General features: G+C 44.1%; 1 protein-coding gene and 1 long non-coding RNA gene across 3 annotated transcripts; both read right to left on the reverse strand.

Moving 5' to 3' along the window:
- Positions 1 to 4,257: 4,257 nt before the first annotated feature.
- On the reverse strand, positions 4,258 to 10,022 carry LOC147365584 (oocyte-expressed protein homolog). Of its 2 annotated transcripts, none has more exons than XM_086316794.1 (3): positions 5,288 to 10,022; positions 4,875 to 5,054; positions 4,258 to 4,530 (listed from the first exon to the last, which is right to left on the reverse strand). In XM_086316794.1, the coding sequence occupies exons 1-3, from the start codon at positions 5,421 to 5,423 to the stop codon at positions 4,451 to 4,453; spliced, it is 396 nt and encodes a 131-aa protein (XP_086172920.1). In that variant the 5' UTR covers positions 5,424 to 10,022; the 3' UTR covers positions 4,258 to 4,450. The 2 variants fall into 2 exon arrangements, with proteins under 2 accessions (XP_086172920.1, XP_086172919.1); XM_086316793.1 differs by having other exon boundaries at positions 5,197 to 10,022.
- A 456-nt stretch (positions 10,023 to 10,478) lies between these two features.
- Positions 10,479 to 17,206, reverse strand: LOC147365585 (uncharacterized). Its single transcript, XR_015132580.1, has 2 exons — positions 15,924 to 17,206; positions 10,479 to 11,050 (listed from the first exon to the last, which is right to left on the reverse strand). It is a non-coding gene; the product is annotated as an uncharacterized LOC147365585 (long non-coding RNA).
- Positions 17,207 to 17,776: the final 570 nt, after the last annotated feature.

A 17,776-nucleotide genomic window follows, 5' to 3' on the forward strand; every position in this document is an offset into this window, starting at 1 on the left:
AAATCTCACACATCACCACATCCTAGTTGTGTGACCTCAGCAATTTACTGAGACTGCAAGCATCCTGTGCTTACCACAAGGCCTGGTATGTGACACAAGCTCTTATCAATACATATATAACTAGAATTACTTTCAAGTTCTGAAAACTAGAATGACAGAACAACTACTCTTTTTAGATATTGAATATTGCATTAGTTTTCTAGGGCTACCATCACAAAATAACAGACAAGGTAGCTTAAACAACATATTGCTGAGCATTACTTTATTAGCGTGTGATATGAGTGCAATTGTACGGTAGTTTGAGCATTCTTTGGCATTGCCTTTCTTTGGGATTGGAATAAAAACTGACCTTTTCCAGTCCTGTGGCCACTGCTGAGTTTTCCAAATTTGCTGGCACAGTGAGTGCAACACTTGCACAGCATCATCTTTCAGGATTTGAAATAGCTCAACAGCAATACATGAACCGTGAACTTCCAGATGTTCAAGCTGATTTTAGAAAAGGCAGAGGAACCAGAGACCAAATTGCCAACATCCGCTGGATTGTGGAAAAAGCAAGAGAATTCCAGAAAAACATCTATTTCTGCTTTATTGACTATGCCAAAGCCTTTGACTGTGTGGATCACAATAAACTGTGGAAAATCCTGAAAGAGATGGGAATACCAGATCACCTGACCTGCCTCTTGAGAAATCTGTATGCAGGTCAGGAAGCAACAGTTAGAACTGGACACGGAACAACAGACTGGTTCCAAATAGGAAAAGGAGTACATCAAGGCTGTATATTGTTACCCTGCTTATTTAACTTACATGCAGTGTACATCATGAGAAACGCTGGACTGGAAGAAGCACAAGCTGGAATCAAGATTGCCGGGAGAAATATCAATAACCTCAGATATGCAGATGACACCACCCTTATGGCAGAAAGTGAAGAGGAACTCAAAAGCCTCTTGATGAAAGTGAAAGAGGAGAGTGAAAAAGTTGGCTTAAAACTCAACATTCAGAAAACGAAGATCATGGCATCTGGTCCCATCACTTCATGGGGAAACAGTGGAAAGAGTGTCAGACTTTATTTTGGGGGGCTCCAAAATCACTGCAGATTGTGACTGCAGCCATGAAATTAAAAGATGCTTACTCCTTGGAAGGAAAGTTATGACCAACCTAGATAGCATATGGAAAAGCAGAGACATTACTTTGCCAACAAAGGTCCATCTAGTTAAGGCTATGGTTTTTCCTGTGGTCATGTATGGATGTGAGAGTTGGACTGTGAAGAAAACTGAGCGCCGAAGAATTGATGCTTTTGAAGTGTGGTGTTGGAGAAGACTCTTGAGAGTCCCTTGGACTGTAAGGAGATCCAACCAGTCCATTCTAAAGGAGATCAGTCCTGAGTGTTCATTGGAAGGACTGATGCTAAAGCTGAAACTTCAATACTTTGGCCACCTCATGCAAAGAGTTGACTCATTGGAAAAAGACTCTGATGCTGGGAGGGATTGGGGGCAGGAGGAGAAGGGGACGACAGAGGATGAGATGGCTGGATGGCATCACTGACTCGATGGATGTGAGTCTGAGTGAACTCCAGGAGTTGGTGATGGACAGGGAGGCCTGGCATGTTGCGATTCATGGGGTCGCAAAAAGTCGGACACGACTGAGTGAACTGAACTGAACTGGCTTAAACAACAGATACTTATTTTTTCAAATAAAATAAGTATCTTATTTTATTTAAAATGAGTATTTCTGGAGGCTATAAGCCCAAGCTCAAGGAGTCAGAAGGTTTGGTTTCTTCTGAGGCCCCTCTCCTTGGCTTACAGAGATGGCTGCCTTCTTGCTGTGCCCTCACCTGGTCTTTCCTTTGGTCATGCACATACCTGTATCTGTATTTCCTCTTATTAATAAAAGTCACACTGGCCCACAAATGACCTCATTTAACCTTAATCACCTCTTTAAAGACCCTATTTCAAACAGAGTCACATTCTGAGGTACTGAGGTTAGGACTTCAACATGTCAATATGTACAAAGAGTAGAGAACAGGATCATATAGTAACTTAGTTTAGGATAATTTTTGGAAAATTGGAGTAAGTTTTAAGCATAAACTTCTTCCTCTAAATGTTGAATAGTCAAAATACATCCAAAAGTTTTTATAAAAATCCCATTAGTAAATACCTGTAGGAGTATTTATCAAATTTCTACAACAGGAGTAAAAGTAGGCACTCCTAAGCTTAACTGTAAAAGGTGAGGATGAGGGGAAAATCACACAGAAAACAGTAATTGGTTTAACTACATACAATAAAAATCTTTGTATGCAAAAAACTTGAGCAGCAAAGGGGTGGACAATATTGGTTATAATGGATCATTATTTGTTATAAAAGCTTATACAGATAATAAAAACCCTTATCTTCAGAGTTGAAAAAAGTAATGACAGAAAAGAATAAAGAAAAATGTAAAAAGCTTTTAACAAAAATGTGAAGCAAAGTAGAATAATGTTCAGTATCACTTGTAATCAAAGATTTGTGTTGTTGTTGAGTCACTAAGTCATGTCCGACCCTTTGTGACTCCATGGACTGTGGCATGCCAGGCTCCTCTGTCCCCTACTATCTCGAGTGATTGCTCAAATTCATGTTCACTGAATCAGTGATGCTATCTAACCATCTCATTTTCTGCCACCTTCTTCTTTCGCCTTCAGTCTTTCCAAGAAACAGGGCCTTTTCCAATGAGTTGGTCTTCATATCAGGTAGTGAAGTATTAGAGCTTCAGCATCAGTCCTTCCAATCAATATTCAGGGTTGATTTCCTTTAGGATTGACTGGTTTTATCTCCTTGTAGTCCAACTGATTCTCAATAATCTTCTCCAGTACAATTCAAAAGCATCAGTTCTTCAGTACTCAGCCTTTTTTATGGTCCACCTCTCACATCTGTACATGACTACTGGAAAAACCACAGTTCTGACTCTACAGACCTTGATTGGCAAAATGATGTCTCTGCTTTTTAGTATGCTGTCTAGGCTATCACAGCTTACCTTCCAAGGATCAAGTGTCTTTTAATCTAATGGCTGCAGTCTATTATATGCTTATAAAAGAAGGTTCACTGCAGACTTTTCTGAGTGTGGATAAAAGAAGACTTTACTAAGAGTAAAGTTAATGCCTGCATATGTGTGTATGTGTATGGGTGTATGGGGGGAGGGCTGTTGTGTCCAACTCTTTGTGACCCCATAGACTGTGGGGTGCCAGGCTTCTCTGTCCATGGAATTTTCCAGGCAAGAATACTAGATTGCCATTTCCTATTGTTCCAATATTGCCATTGCCATTGTTCCTTCCCAACCCAGGGATCAAACAGGCATCTCTTGTGTCTTTTGCACTGGCAGGCAGATTCTTTACCACTGTCCCACCTGGGAAGCCCAAGATTTGTGTGTGTGTGCTTAAAATCCTTGCAAAGTGCTATTATCCCTTACTGACAAGGGGTGAAGAAACTGCCAGAGCTAAATTAATTCCAACTTTGTGTCTGAAACCATGGAGCTCTTGGCAATCATTCCTCCAACAATTCTGCTTCCTGAAAGCGGAAGCAGCATGGAGTTGGGACTGTTTTGCACAGATTGGTCACATCACTGTATAGGTAACAGAAAAACAACTCGGCCCATGCAGGACACCTGCTTGGGGAGAGGTTGGGGAGACAGCTGGGGAGATAGCTGGCTGGAAGGACACCACTCAGTGCACCAGCTTCCCTGGACCCTGGCTCCTCTGGTGAATTACAGCCCCAGCAGAAGGGAGGAATGCTGATCACCTCAGCTTGCATGTTGAAATGCCCTCCCACGTTTGAGGTCAGAGACTCCACTCTAAGAAAACCCATGGCACACTGAGTGCTATTGTGAAGCCAAATACCAGCATAAAAGTGAGAGCCTCATACGAGAAGCGCTGGCATTACCTAAGACCTTGTTAGAAATGCAAATTCACAGGCCTGATGTACTGACTCAGAATCAGTGCAGAAGGGGCTGAGGAAGCTGTGCTGCACAAAGTTCTCAAGATGATTCTTAAAGTTTGAGAACAAATGATGCAAAAGAAACTCAAAGCTGATTGACTCTGCATTTCTGGCCTCTGCACGTAAGGGCCTGAGTCTGACCATAAAAATCATAAAAGGGTTAATAGCTTCAAAATGGTAACAACTAAGAAAAAAAAAGAAACCCATCACCTAATAGCTTTTTACCCACCTCTCACATCAAGACATGAATGAACAGTCTTTTATAAATTTGCTTAATTTTGAGTGAGCAAAGATCTTTATGCCTTCAGACAAAAATGAAATTCATTTATTAATTAGAATGGCACTACAAACTCAGGTTTGAAGCAAAATAATCAAACCACTATACTTCATCAAGACTCAGGGGTGGGGAAAGGCAGAGATTTAAGGATATTTGCTTCTCTTGAACATTAGCAGCAGAAGCAGGACTGTTCTCACGCTCCTGACAACACTCATGCAACAGGATGCTGGGGCACCTGGGGACCTGGTGCCTGGGCCTTCAGGAATTCCTCGAGTTGTTCCATTTTCTCAGCTGGATAAGGAAAAATGCTGGGTTTCAAACTCCTCCTCCAAGGGGGAAGGGGTATGCTGGCAGTATCATTTCTCGGGCTGGAAGCTCTGAATCTAGGATCTGAAATTAGTGGGCTGACGGAGCTGAAGTCAGCACCGGCAGGTAGGTGTCTAAATGCACATCTCAGCTTTGCTTTCTCAGGGTCCTGCTTGGACTCCTCTCTCAAGGGAGGCCCAGGGATCACCAGCAAAATGGAGTTGGGACACTGCAAGGAGTTTTGGGAAGACGAGAGGCTGGAAGGAAGTCAGGTAAGGCCAGGCAGTTCCCCCTGCCTTCCTCCCAGGCGTGTTTGCCAAGCCCCTCACCTCGGGCGCGCTGCTCCCGGTGCACCGACGCCTGGCTCAGAAGCACACTCTTCACCTGACGCTGGACTGCCGGCCGCGCGAAAACGGTGACTTCGACTAGGTTCCCAGCGTCAACAGCGTCCACCATCAGCAGGGCCTGGCTCATCCACTCCATTTCTGGAACCAAGGCTCGGTCTGGCCCTGAAAACAAAAGGAAAGCCAGAGAAGAGTGTGGGTGAGGGGCTGGAGACGCTGGCCACGAAGGGACGTGACGGCCTGGGACCCGGCGCGGCTCGGGGCCCTCGACCGCTCTGAGAGGCCCGCTAGGCCTAGGGTCGCACACCAAAGATCAAGTCGGCCAGCCACGCCTCCAGGAAGAACACCAGCGGATTCCTCAACTCCTGCGCAGGAAACCACCACGGCCGGATGCGAACCCGTGGCGAGGGAAGCGGGAACCCCAGCAGCCTGTCCCCGCGGGCCTCGTAGTCGCCAGCGTTGTCGACCATGCTCCAACCACAGGCGAGAAGAGCAGCTCTGGCGGGACGCGGGGAGGCGCGAAGCCTGGGCCATTTACTGCTCCCGGCCGGCCCCGCCTCCTCCGGTGCGCATGCGCCCAGCCACAGCGCGGCCCAGGGGCTCGGACTCGCGCCGGTATCCCGGCGCCTGGAGTTCCCGCTTATGCGCCGCGCGGTCCTCTAGCCTGTCTCACCGTGGAGCCCTGGAGGCTCTAGGAGGCGCTGCCAGGCAAATAACGGCCGACCCCTAGGCGTCCGTAGTTCCCGGATCGTGTGGTTGCATGAAGTGGGGTCCCGTCCAGGCCCGGTCGGGTCAGGCCGCAGGCGGGCTCCTGGAATCCGTATCTTCTCTCTCATATTCCGACTCTGGTTTGTTGCCGCTTAAGAATCATTTCTACAAGTGCGTCGTGTCTAAAATGCAGTCATCAGACATGGTCGTTCCAAGAGATGTAGCAGGTGGAGACAAAAGTCGTTTACTTCCAAAATCCTCAAACAGCGAGTACTGATGAACATTTATTCTCATTGTTCTTAATTTTAGTTAAAGTTTTAAATTGTGAAGATTTCTCACAGTTTAAAAAGTTGTTTAACGCTCATGTACCCCCTCCCCTTGCCCCATTTAACAAGATGTTAATGTTTCCCGCATTTGCCTTCTCTCTTCTTTAAAACAGATGCCACTAAAGACCTTTCCTCTCTCCCCACAAGAAATTATTGTCCTGAAGGTTGTGTGAGTAGACCGCGCGCGTTCCTGTTCTTTCCATAGTGCATTTCTACAAGTATTGTTTGATAATTGTTGTATAGACAGCATCTGCTATACAAACGACTGTACACTTACAATTAGTTAAGATGTGTTTGTTTTTTACATCTTTTTAATGAAAGATGTTGATCATTTACGTAAGGGGAATGGTCAATTCCCCCTTACTGAATTCCCTCATCCGCATCATCTAGGCCTTAACAGTAATCCAAGAGGAGATATTGAATCTAGCTTTACTGGATACTTTTATTTCAATTTAATTTTTAAAATGAACATAATAATACATGCATATTGTAAAAAAAAAAAAAAAAAGCCTTGAGGATATAAAGTAATATGGGTAAGTTCTCCCTTTCATATTTTCTCCCTCAGTATTACTAATTACTTTTCAATCATGTATACTGTGAATGTCTTCTAGTTTAAATTGCCTTTTCACCTTTTTTAAGGTGTTTTTGAGGAATACAGTTCTGAATTTTAATATAGTCAGATTTATCAGTCTTTAAGGTAAGTTCATTGTGTCTTTCTTAAGTCCTGCTCTGCCCTGAGGTCTAAAGACATTCTCTATACTTTCCACTAAGAATGCTCAAGTTTCTACCATAACTTTAAAATTCCCTAACCACCTGGGGTTAATTTTTTCAGCTGGGCATAATATAGATATAATTTCATCTTTTTATAAATTATTAATATTTTTCCTTGAGCCATTCTCTTCAGAATGCATCCAACTTGAGGCCTCTTCAAATTCTATCCCTGAAAAATTTCAGACTCCTATATGTAGCATGAGTTAGCCACAAGGCTGGTTTGTGGTAGTTAATTATTAGGTCAAGACATACTTGAGAAAGGCAAGGTCATGAAAAATTCTTTTGGCATTCCCATCTGGATGGCAAAGTTTATTTCTGATTTAGTTTTATTTTGGAAGTATAGCCATTTGCAGTCTTATGCAGAGAATGTACAATGTTTCCTACACTTGGCAAACTTTGAGTTTTAGTAGCTGATCCCTGTCAGCTTCAGAACAGAATTGCAAGGTTTTTAGGATTTAGCTGAATCTGCCAAGGTGAATCAGTTCCATCATTTTATACCACTAAAGCTTGCTGATTTGACTCTGATTGGTGGGAGAGAGAGCATGACTTGAATACTGGCTCCAATATTTTCTAGTGGTGTGACCGAATACAAGTTATTTGAACTTTCTGCACTTGCTTTCATTTTCTCTTGCTTAGCCCTGGAATGACCAGTCTGAGAGTATTTGGGTTCAGTCAATAAAATATGTGAGTGAAAGTATTAGATGCTCAGTCGTTTCCAGCTCTTTGCAACCCCATGGATTGTAGCCTGTCCATGGAATTCTCCAGGCAGGAATAATGGAGTGGGTTGCCATTTTCTCCTCCAGGGGATCTTCCCAACCCAGGGATAGAACCCAGGTCTCCTGCATTCTTTACCATCTGAGCCAACAGGAAATCTTGAAGACAGGCTTCCCTGATGGGGAATCAAACCCAGGCCAGGGTGGTGAGAGCACCAAATCCTAGCCACTAGACCACCAGGGAATGTCTGGTTTTGTAATTTCTCATTGAGAGTCTCTGTTCTTCACTTCATGTAATCTTCAGTTCCCAAGATGTAGTCTCTGTACAATGAAAAATGTAACAAAGCATGGGGTTTTTTTGTACCAAATAATAATATCAAAACGTACCTCACAGATAGTTAGAAAGAAGTGGTCAAAATGAGGAGAATGAACTAGTAAGGTGATATTAAATCATTCAGACTAGAAGCAATCATGTAGAAAAAGAATGCAATAAAGGCTGTGTTCTGAACAGTTGAGGGCAGTCTTCTAATCCTTAGGAGCTTCTGCAAACAGTAACTACATATTGGTTCCCCTGGATGGATGGATAAATTAATAAATAAGGAGATATTATACCATACTACTGAATAATATTCAGGCAAAGAAATGAAAATCATTACTGACAAGCTATTTAGAATATTACAATAACTTACAAAGTACATTTTAAAAATATTATGGTTAGCGTAAAGAAAGAAAGTGACGTCGCTCAGTCGTGTCCGACTCTTTTCGACCCCATAGACTGTAGCCTACCAGGCTCCTCTGTCCATGGGATTTTCCAGGCAATAGTACTGGAGTGGATTGCCATTTCCTTCTCCAGGGGATCTTCCCAACCCAGGGCTCGAACCCAGGTCTCCCGCATTGTAGACAGACGCTTTACTGTCTGAGCCACCAGACAGTATGGTTAGTGTACATTCTGAAAAATCTAGTTTGCAATCCCCTCTTATCTGTCCTGTCCCCTCCTTCCCTATATAGTTAACTAGTAGTAGTTTTGGGAGACCTGGGTTCGATCCCTGGGTTTGGAATTTCCCCTGGAGAAGGGAACAGCTACCCACTCCAGTATTCTGGCCTGGAGAATTCCATGGACTGTATATTCTATGGGGTTGCAAAGAGTTGGACAAGAGTGAGCAACTTTCACTTTCACTTTTCCATTAAGAAGACATGTAGGTAAGAATGTGAGAATTTTTGCTTCTACTTTTTTTGTAATATTATTAAATTGCTGCAAAAATAATTGTGATTTTGCATTGTTGAACTTTGTTGTTTGATATTGGAATACATTCTTAAATAAATGTTATATATCATTTTAATGCACATTTCTCACTTTGTCTTTTTTTGCTAATGACTTATTACTTGCTGTTTATTTTATATTTATTTTACACTATCGAAATGATGTTAGACAAAAAAGCAAATTTTTGAGTGATGTATTTTTATTTGAATTCAAATGGTTGAAAAGCAGTGGAGACAACTCACAATATCAACAACACATTTGGCCCAGGAACTGCTAATAAACATACAGTGCAGTGGTGATTCAAGAAATTTTGCAAAGGAGAGGAGAGACTTGAAGACGAGGAGCAGAGTGACTGGCCATCAGAAGTTGACAATGGCCAATTGAGCAATCATCAAAGCTGATCCCCTTACAACTATACGAGGAGTTCCCAAAGAATTCAACGTTAGCCATTCTACCCTCATTTGGTATTTGAAGCAAATTGGAAAGGTGAAAAAGCTCATAAGTGGGTGCCTCATGAGCTGACAAAAAATTATCATTTTAAAGTGTCATCTTCTCTTATTCTACACAACAATGAACCATTTCTTGATTGAATTGTGACATGTGATGAAAAGTGGATTTTATATGACAACCAGCAGTGTCCACCTCAGTGGTCAAACTTAAGAAAAAGCTCCAAAACACTTCCCAAAGCCAAACTTTTACCAAAAAAACACAAAAAAGATCGTGGTCACTGTTTGGTAGTCTGCTGCCAGTCTGATCCACTATAGCTTTCTGAATCCCAGCAAAACCATTACATCTGAGAAGTATGCTCAGCAGATCAGTGAGATGCACCAGAAACCGCAATGCCTACAGCCAGCATTAGTCAACAGAATGGTCCCAATTCTTCTCCATGACAATGTCTGGCCACACATCACACAACCAACACTTCAAAAGTTGAGTGAATTGGGCTACAAAGTTTTGCCTCATCCACCATGTTCACCTGACCTCCCGCCAACCGACTATCACTTCTTCAAGCATCTTGACAACTTTTTGCAGAGAAAACACTTCCGCAACCAGCAGGAGGCAGGAAATCCTTTCCAAGAGCTCTTCAAATCCTGAAGCTCAGATTTTTATGCTACAGGAATAAACAAACTTATTTCTCATTGGCAAAAATGTGTTGATTGTAATGCTTCCTATTTTGATTAATAAAGATGTTTGAGCATACTTATGGTTTAAAATGCATGGTCTGAAACCGCAATTACTTTTGTAGCAACCTAATACATGTATTTTATTGTGCTCTTTTCCTACCAATTTTTTGCTTTGAAAAACTTTAAACCAATGGAAAAAAATCTAAGAACATTAAATTTACATTCTATACCTTTCATTGAGTTTCACCAGTTGTTAATGTTTTGTTTATTTTCTCTCTTTACCTTTTTCATGGAATGTCTGTAAGTGGCAGGCATCATGACTTTATCTTAAGTATTTCATCATTACCTCTTAAAAGCAAGGACATTCTCCTATGTAACCATGTAAAATTGTTCACTCAGAAAATTTAACATTAGTCTAAACTCTTGTCTAATATATGATCCAACTTCGATTTCCCAGTTTTTTTCCAATAATGTACTTTTAGCTAATATAGAATCAGTCTCTGCTGTTGTTATTGTTTAATGACCCTGACATTTTTGAAATATTTTAAATTTTTTATTGTGGGAAATTTCAAACATATACAAAGGTAGAGAGGATAGCATAAATGAATGATCAATAATACTAGTCCCACAACATCAAAAAATATCAACTCATGGATTATCTTGTGGGGAAATAAAGATCACCCAAATGGGAACAAGTGAAGGCTTTTTATTAAGAGGTTGCTATAGCAAGAGAGTTAGTTACCATCATTTGTGTTGGCAGAGTCTCAAAAGCAGGCAGAGGAGAGGGAAAAGTTTATATAAAATGGAAAAAAGGTATGCCTGAAGGAAGAGGTGTTGGCCTGGGGAAACTGTAGCTGGGCTAACTGGAAGCAGAGCATTGTATGTGATTGAGTAGGGGTGCATATTTGACTTTCCCAGCTGGGTCTCAGTTGATCCCAAAGGAAAATGAGTGAAGCTGTCAGTCATTAATCAAGTCATGGCCTCTTGTGTTGATTGTCATAGGCATTGTTTGCCTTCCTGGACTGAGTGCTGCAGAATGTGAATCAGAATTCTGTTTTTATATTTGGTCTGGCCATTGTCTGTATATTTAAACTCCTGGTCCCTGCTTTTAACCATTCTCTCATGTGCTGGAGGTAGGTGAATTCAGGGATGGCTGAAAACCCAGATCTTTGCTGCTTGGAGATTGCTTCTCTGTCTTCATGGTCAACTGTGTTGCAAGATCTACTTGCCCTTTTTGTTCTATCATCATGGAGATCATCTGATGAGAGAATGAAGGTAGAAGCACTTCAGACTCTGGATAGAATGTTTCAAAAGAAAGTTCAGAGAGCTTTATTTGAGATGAACATTTTACTGAGTGAGAAACAAACTGTTCACAAACAGGCTTGAAGCTCCACACTGAACAGTTACATCTTAGCTTGTGAAGCATGAGGAGGAACAACCATGTATCATGTATTGTGATTGTAATTGCCAGAAACTTACACTCTTTCGAGAGCACTAATGGTGGCTCAGATGGTAAAGCGTCTGCCTACAATGCAGGAGACCCAGGTTCAATCCCTGGGTCGGGAAGATCTCCTGGAGGAGGAAATGGCAACCCACTCCAGTATTCTTGCCTGGAGAATTCCATGGACAGAGGAGCCTGGTAGGCTACAGTTCATGGGGTCTCAAAGAGTCAAACATGACTGAGCAACTTCACTTTGTTAACTGTAGTTGATTAGCTAGGTTATACTGACATGAATAAAGCTTAAGTTTTAAGATCAGAGTCAGCATTTCAGGGAAATCAGAACAGTTCTAAGTTTTAATTGAATGACCCTTCAGTGTTTGGGCTAGGAGTGTATTCATACTGTGGCCTCGGCCTCCATTTTGGTTTCTCTTTAACAAATACAGTGGATCAAGATATGACCACTATGATAAAAACAAGAACAACTACTGATTTCTGTAAAAAGATTTGGAACCAGTATCCTAACTGCTCCAGCTAGGCCAAGAGAACAAACCCAATAGACCATGAGAGTCATTTGCTTTTTCCTTAAGGCAATACATAGCCATTCCATCTTGCCTGTTTCATTGACCACATACTACAACAAGAAGTATGAGCAATGACACAGACAGCACCGTGACCAGCCAATAAGGAATCCAAAGCAATGCAGTTGTCCATCATTACTCAGGCCAGTGGGTTGAGAAACTGATCTCTGTTCCATCTAGAGCAGACATGGTATAATTAATAACTTCTGCCAAAGTTAGTGATAGGTTTCTTCCAATCTTTTATATTTGTGTGGTTCCTACCAATGGGGTGGCATGCAGTCCCATCACTTCATGGCAAATAGATGGGGAAAAAATGGAAACAGTGACAGATCTTATTTTTGGGGGCTACAAAATCACTGCAGATGGTAACTGCAGCCATGAAATTAACAAATTTGGAAGAAAAGCTGTGACAAACCTAGACAGTGTATTAGAAAGCAGAGACATCACTTTGCCAACAAAGGTCCATCTAGTCAAAGGTATGGTTTTTCCAATAGTCATGTATGGATGTGAGACTCGGACCCCAAAGAAGGCTAGGCGCTGAAGAATTGATGCTTTTGAACTGTGGTGTTGGAGAAGAGTCTTGAGAGTCCCTTGGACTGCAAGGAGATGAAACCAGTCAATCCTCAAGGAAATCAACCCTGAATATTCATTGGAAGGACTGAGGCTGAAGCTGAAGCTCCAGTACTTTGGCTGCCCAATGTGAAGAGCCAACTCATTGGTAAAGACCCTGATGCTGGGAAAAATTGAGGGGAGGAGAAGAAAGGGGTGACATAGGACGAGATGGTTGCATGGTATCACCAACTCAATGGACATGAGTTTGAGCAAACTCTGGGAAATAGTGTAGGACAGGTAAGCCTGGTGTGCTGCCGTCCACGGGGTTGCAAAGAGTTGGACATGACATAGTGACTGAAAAACAACCAATGGGGACACTGCTCTGACTGTTCTCATAAATAATCGGTCAGCAACACCCTGGACTGTGTGCCTGAATAATCAAGAAAGTCTTCATTTTGGTGGGAATGCTAATCGGTTAAATTACTGTCACTCAAGAGGTTTTGGCTGCATTTTTGATGAAATGCTGTGTGTTTAAATCTGCCATGTTTTTAAGGCTTTTTATGAATAATATTTTTAATTTCCCCTTATAGCTGAGAACAGCTATAGTTCTCAGTTTCAGTATGGAGTAGTTTGGGTACAGAATTTAAAGTTTAAATATTTAAATTATATATATATAAAGCTAATAACATATTCAATGGTATATCTTGCACTCTAGAGTCCAATATTCAATGCTTCCAGTCTTTCAAAATTGGAGGAAATACAGGAACCATGAAGTGAACACATAATATTAGAAAAAGAGCAACTCCAAGACAAAATAGGGCATAGATAACTTCTATAAATGAAATTCTAAATGGTTGAACATTTGTATTACACAAGAGCTGATGGTTAAGGAAAAGTAAAATAAAATGAATACTGAGCAAGAGAATTAAGAACGAGGTAGGAAAAAGCCCGGAAGACAGAAAGTATGTTGCATAGGGTCACCTGGGATGGGGCTTTCAGAGTCTGTGTCAGCTCTCTGTCCCTAGTCCACCCCTCAAAGACTTCTGAGAAACCTTAATCAACTGTGGAGGACATAACCTTAAGGAAAGCAAGATCTAGCTACTTGCCTAAGTCAATAAATATTTAAAAGCATTATTAGCCTAATCCTCTGCCTCTTGAGAAATTTGTATGTAGGTCAGGAAGCAACAGTTAGAACTGGACATGGAACAACAGACTGGTTCCAAATAGGAAAAGGAGTACGTCAAGGCTGTATATTGTCACCCTGTTTATTTAACTTATATGCAGAGTCATCATGAGAAATGCTGGACTGAAAGAAACACAAGGTGGAATCAAGATTGCTGGGAGAAATATCAATAACCTCAGATATGCAGATGACACCACCCTTATGGCAGAAAGTGAAGAGGAACTCAAAAGCCTCTTGATGAAAGTGAAAGTGGAGAGTGAAAAAGTTGGCTTAAAGCTCAACATTCAGAAAACGAAGATCATGGCATCTGGTCCCATCATTTCATGGGAAATAGATGCGGAAACAGTGTCAGACTTTATTTTTCTGGGCTCCAAAATCACTGCAGATGGTGACTGCAGCCATGAAATTAAAAGACGCTTACTCCTTGGAAGGAAAGTTATGACCAACCTAGATAGCATATTCAAAAGCAGAGACATTACTTTGCCAACAAAGGTTCGTCTAGTCAAGGCTATGGTTTTTCCTGTGGTCATGTATGGATGTGAGAGTTGGACTGTGAAGAAGGCTGAGCGCTGAAGAATTGATGCTTTTGAACTGTGGTGTTGGAGAAGACTCTTGAGAGTCCCTTGGACTGCTAGGAGATCCAACCAGTCCATTCTGAAGGAGATCAGCCCTGGGATTTCTTTGGAAGGAATGATGCTAAAGCTGAAACTCCAGTACTTTGGCCACCTCATGCAAAGAGTTGACTCATTGGAAAAGACTCTGATGCTGGGAGGGATTGGGGACAGGAGGAGAAGGGGACGACAGAGGATGAGATGGCTGGATGGCATCACTGACTCGATGGACGTGAATCTGAGTGAACTCCACGAGTTGGTGATGGACAGGGAGGCCTGGCGTGCTGAGATTCATGGGGTCGCAAAGAGTCGGACATGACTGAGTGACTGATCTGATCTGATAGATGTAATTACACTGCTGTAGGAAAGAAATATTTCTATTTCACTAAGCACTTACACACTTGTGCTGAATTCTTCTCTGACAGCTGTGTTCACTACCTTCTCTCCAATTCAGCTGTGGACAGGATGGCACCCTGCTCTTATCCTCACCCATAAGACCCAGGTAATCGGCCATTGTCAGACTCGAGCAGCACCCCCTCGCAATCCACCTGCTTGCCAGCTGCCTTCCCTGGGCAGCTGTTCTCCGGAGGGGACCCGCCCCTGGGCGGTGAGTGGCTGCCGTCACGCCCAGAAAGGCCTCGGTTGCCTCTCCGCCCCGGGGCTGCGGGAAACCCACTGGGTCCTCGCTTCTCCGCCTCCCCCAATCCCGGCAGTCCAGCAGCTTTGCGAGGCCGGGAGGGGCTCTGCCCAAGGCGGCAGCTCCCGGAGCCAGAACACCTGTCCTCCTAATCAGGCTGCTTCTCCCGGTTGCAGGGGTCCTGCGGTGGGAGAGCAGCGGGAGCAAACTGATACCCCACAGAGCTCTAAAGAGCCAGAAGATTTAAAGACCCAGCTTTCCGTCCATGTCTGAACCAAGAGACTGAGCAGGAGAATGCGGTACGTGGTTAGAGAGCCGCGTAGATGCCCAGGGCGGCTTTCAACAGTAGCTCAGAATGGGGAATTATTCAACTATCATTATATTTCTTGGAGCAGGAAATGACAACCCACTTCAGTATTCTTGCCTGGAGAATCCTGTGGACAGAGGAGCCTGGTGGGCTGCTGTCCATGGGGTCGCTAAGAGTCGGACACGACTGAGCGACTTCACTTACTTTTCACTTTCATGCATTGGAGAAGGAAATGGCAACCCACTCCAGTGTTCTTGCCTGGAGAATCCCAGGGACGGGGGAGCCTGGTGGGCTGCTGTCTATGGGGTCACACAGAGTCGGACACGACTGAAGCGACTTGGCAGCAGCAGCAGCAGTAGTGCACTGAACCGTTATAGAATAGCACCGCAGCTGAATGTGGGCTCTGAATACAGACCGGCTTGGTTTTAGATTCATTTTCTAGCAACTACTAGTTGTGTCCACGGCTGTAATAAGAGGATAATAGTACCTATAATATCTATCTTATAAGGCTGTTAGGATTAAGTTACTGAATACATAGCAGTTTTTAAAAACAGTGCCTGGTTCACAAGGTTCAACAAATATTAGCTAATATTGACTCTCAGTAAAATCAGTAGCCAAGATTATTAGAATTACAAAAATATAAGGACATTTTGAAGATGTTAGCAAACCCAAGGCTTCTTCTAAAGTCTCTTGTTTATATTTCTTGATATAACCACCCAGCTCTGAATTATATTTCTTTATATGACCATCCAACTCTGAATCATTCTGGCAGCAATTCCAGTCAGAACCTTTGTTTTGCTCAGCTGATTACCATCTACTCACCTCCACAACTTCATTATCACCATCTCTACCTTCCCGCAAAGCCAGATGCCAACAGCTAGCCATGAGTACTGGGAGTATTACAACCTCTTTCACTTAAGAGCAGGAGCAGGTCAAAACTCCTATTGCCTATTCAAGATGCATGTAGTGCTGCTGGGACATCCTCCAAGAGCTGCTGCCTCCTGCCTCCTGGCCTCGCAAGCACCGGAGCTCAGCTTTCCAGACCTGACCATCCCTCCTCCTCCCTCAGGCCCGGGTGGGGCCTCCTCCCCCAAACGGAGCGCTGATTCAGCACTCATCTAGAGAGATCCAAGGTGCTTCGAGGACACAATGGATTATCCAGATGTTGGTCGAATGGTATCGATGCAGCCAGGACGCGAGAGAGGCTTGGGGTGGGTGGGGGGCAGGCCTCTGCGTAAGTCTGTGTGGGAAGGGAAATTTGCCCGTCTCCTTCCCGAAAAGCCCCTGAAGCTGACTTCTGCGCCTCTGAGAACCGAAACTCTCCGGGAGAACCATTTAGCGTCCATCCGTACATCCCGCATGTGGACAGAGTTCCGCCTGCGGGAGGAACTGGGGCCTCCTAGCCTTTTTTTAGGGCTGTGGGATGTGGAGGTCGCATGCCTGTTTTAAACTTCATATCACGTGCTTCAGATTCTAATTTGGCTGCTTTTCTATCCTGTGCGGGCAGCTCAGACCGGAGGAGGCCAGGAAAGCCCTCGAGACTGGGAGGAAACGGAACCGTGTTGCCGAGGCACCCTCCAAGCCTCTGGCCCTTTGCGGGGCGAGCCTGGCTGCGGGCTACAAGTCCCAAATCCGGCCTTACGGGCCCACATTAAGTCGGAAACAAGTGCTCGCAGGTCCCTGCTTTGCTTTGGGTTTCATTGTTTCTTAATGCAAATCGATTCACTTAGGACTCCCCGCTGATCTGAGAGTTTAAAAAGGGCGCTTCTGTGCTGACGGGCTGGAGGGAAAGTGGTTTCCCTAGAGGTTGGGGTCCAGGGTAGGAGAGAAGAGGTAGACTTGGCCTGGAGTCATCATGCCGTCTGTGGAGTCGCACAGAGTCGGACACGACTGAGGTGACTTAGCAGCAGCAGCATCATGACCCGGCTTTAAAAACGGGTTCCTCATTTTACACACCGGTCGCAAGATCAAAGAGCGGCGGAGCGGAGTGCCACTCCTAGCCTTGGAATGAGGCTATGTTTAACCTCCCCCCTCAACAGTGGCCAGTGGGCAACCCGGGGCCTTGAGGCCTCCCTGGGGCACGCGACCATTGCAGGGAACGTCCAAGTTGAGACCCGTTGGAGGCTCGTGACGGCTTCCGCTGAACCTGGGCCGCTCCCACATCACGATCGGGAATTTCTCCAGCTTAACTATAGACGGAAACGCCATTTGGGAACTACGACTTGACGGGCCCTGGCAACCCGCCTCGGCTCCCAGGAGCCCAGGCTTGCCCGAAGTAGTCCAGGACTCTCTTTAAACCGAGCCGCCTCACAGGCATGGGGTTCTATCAGCATAGCCCGAGGGCCGGAAAACTGGACGTGAACCAAAAGAGCCTGGAGAACCACACAGACCACAGAGGATCTGGGAGGATCAGACGCGGCCAACGGGCCTTCTCCGCCTCCTTCCCACCAGGTGAACGGTTTAACCCTCCACTGCTCTTCTAGAGGAGGGAGGGTGGGAGCAACTGGGACACCAGGCTCAGGTGAAAACAAGGCAGACAAATCGTTCCCTTAAATGTCTGCAATCTCTTGGAAGGGGCTGCCCAGGTAGCAGCAGTGGTGAAGAATCCGCCTGCCGATGATGCAGGAGACGTAAGAGAGGCGGGCTCAATCCCTGGAAGATCCCGTAGAGGAGGA

This window comes from Bos grunniens, chromosome 9 (assembly GCF_055505025.1).
Source record: "Bos grunniens cultivar Pamir isolate PY7600 chromosome 9, Bosgru_T2T1.0, whole genome shotgun sequence".
In the NCBI taxonomy this organism is placed as follows: domain Eukaryota; kingdom Metazoa; phylum Chordata; class Mammalia; order Artiodactyla; family Bovidae; genus Bos; species Bos grunniens.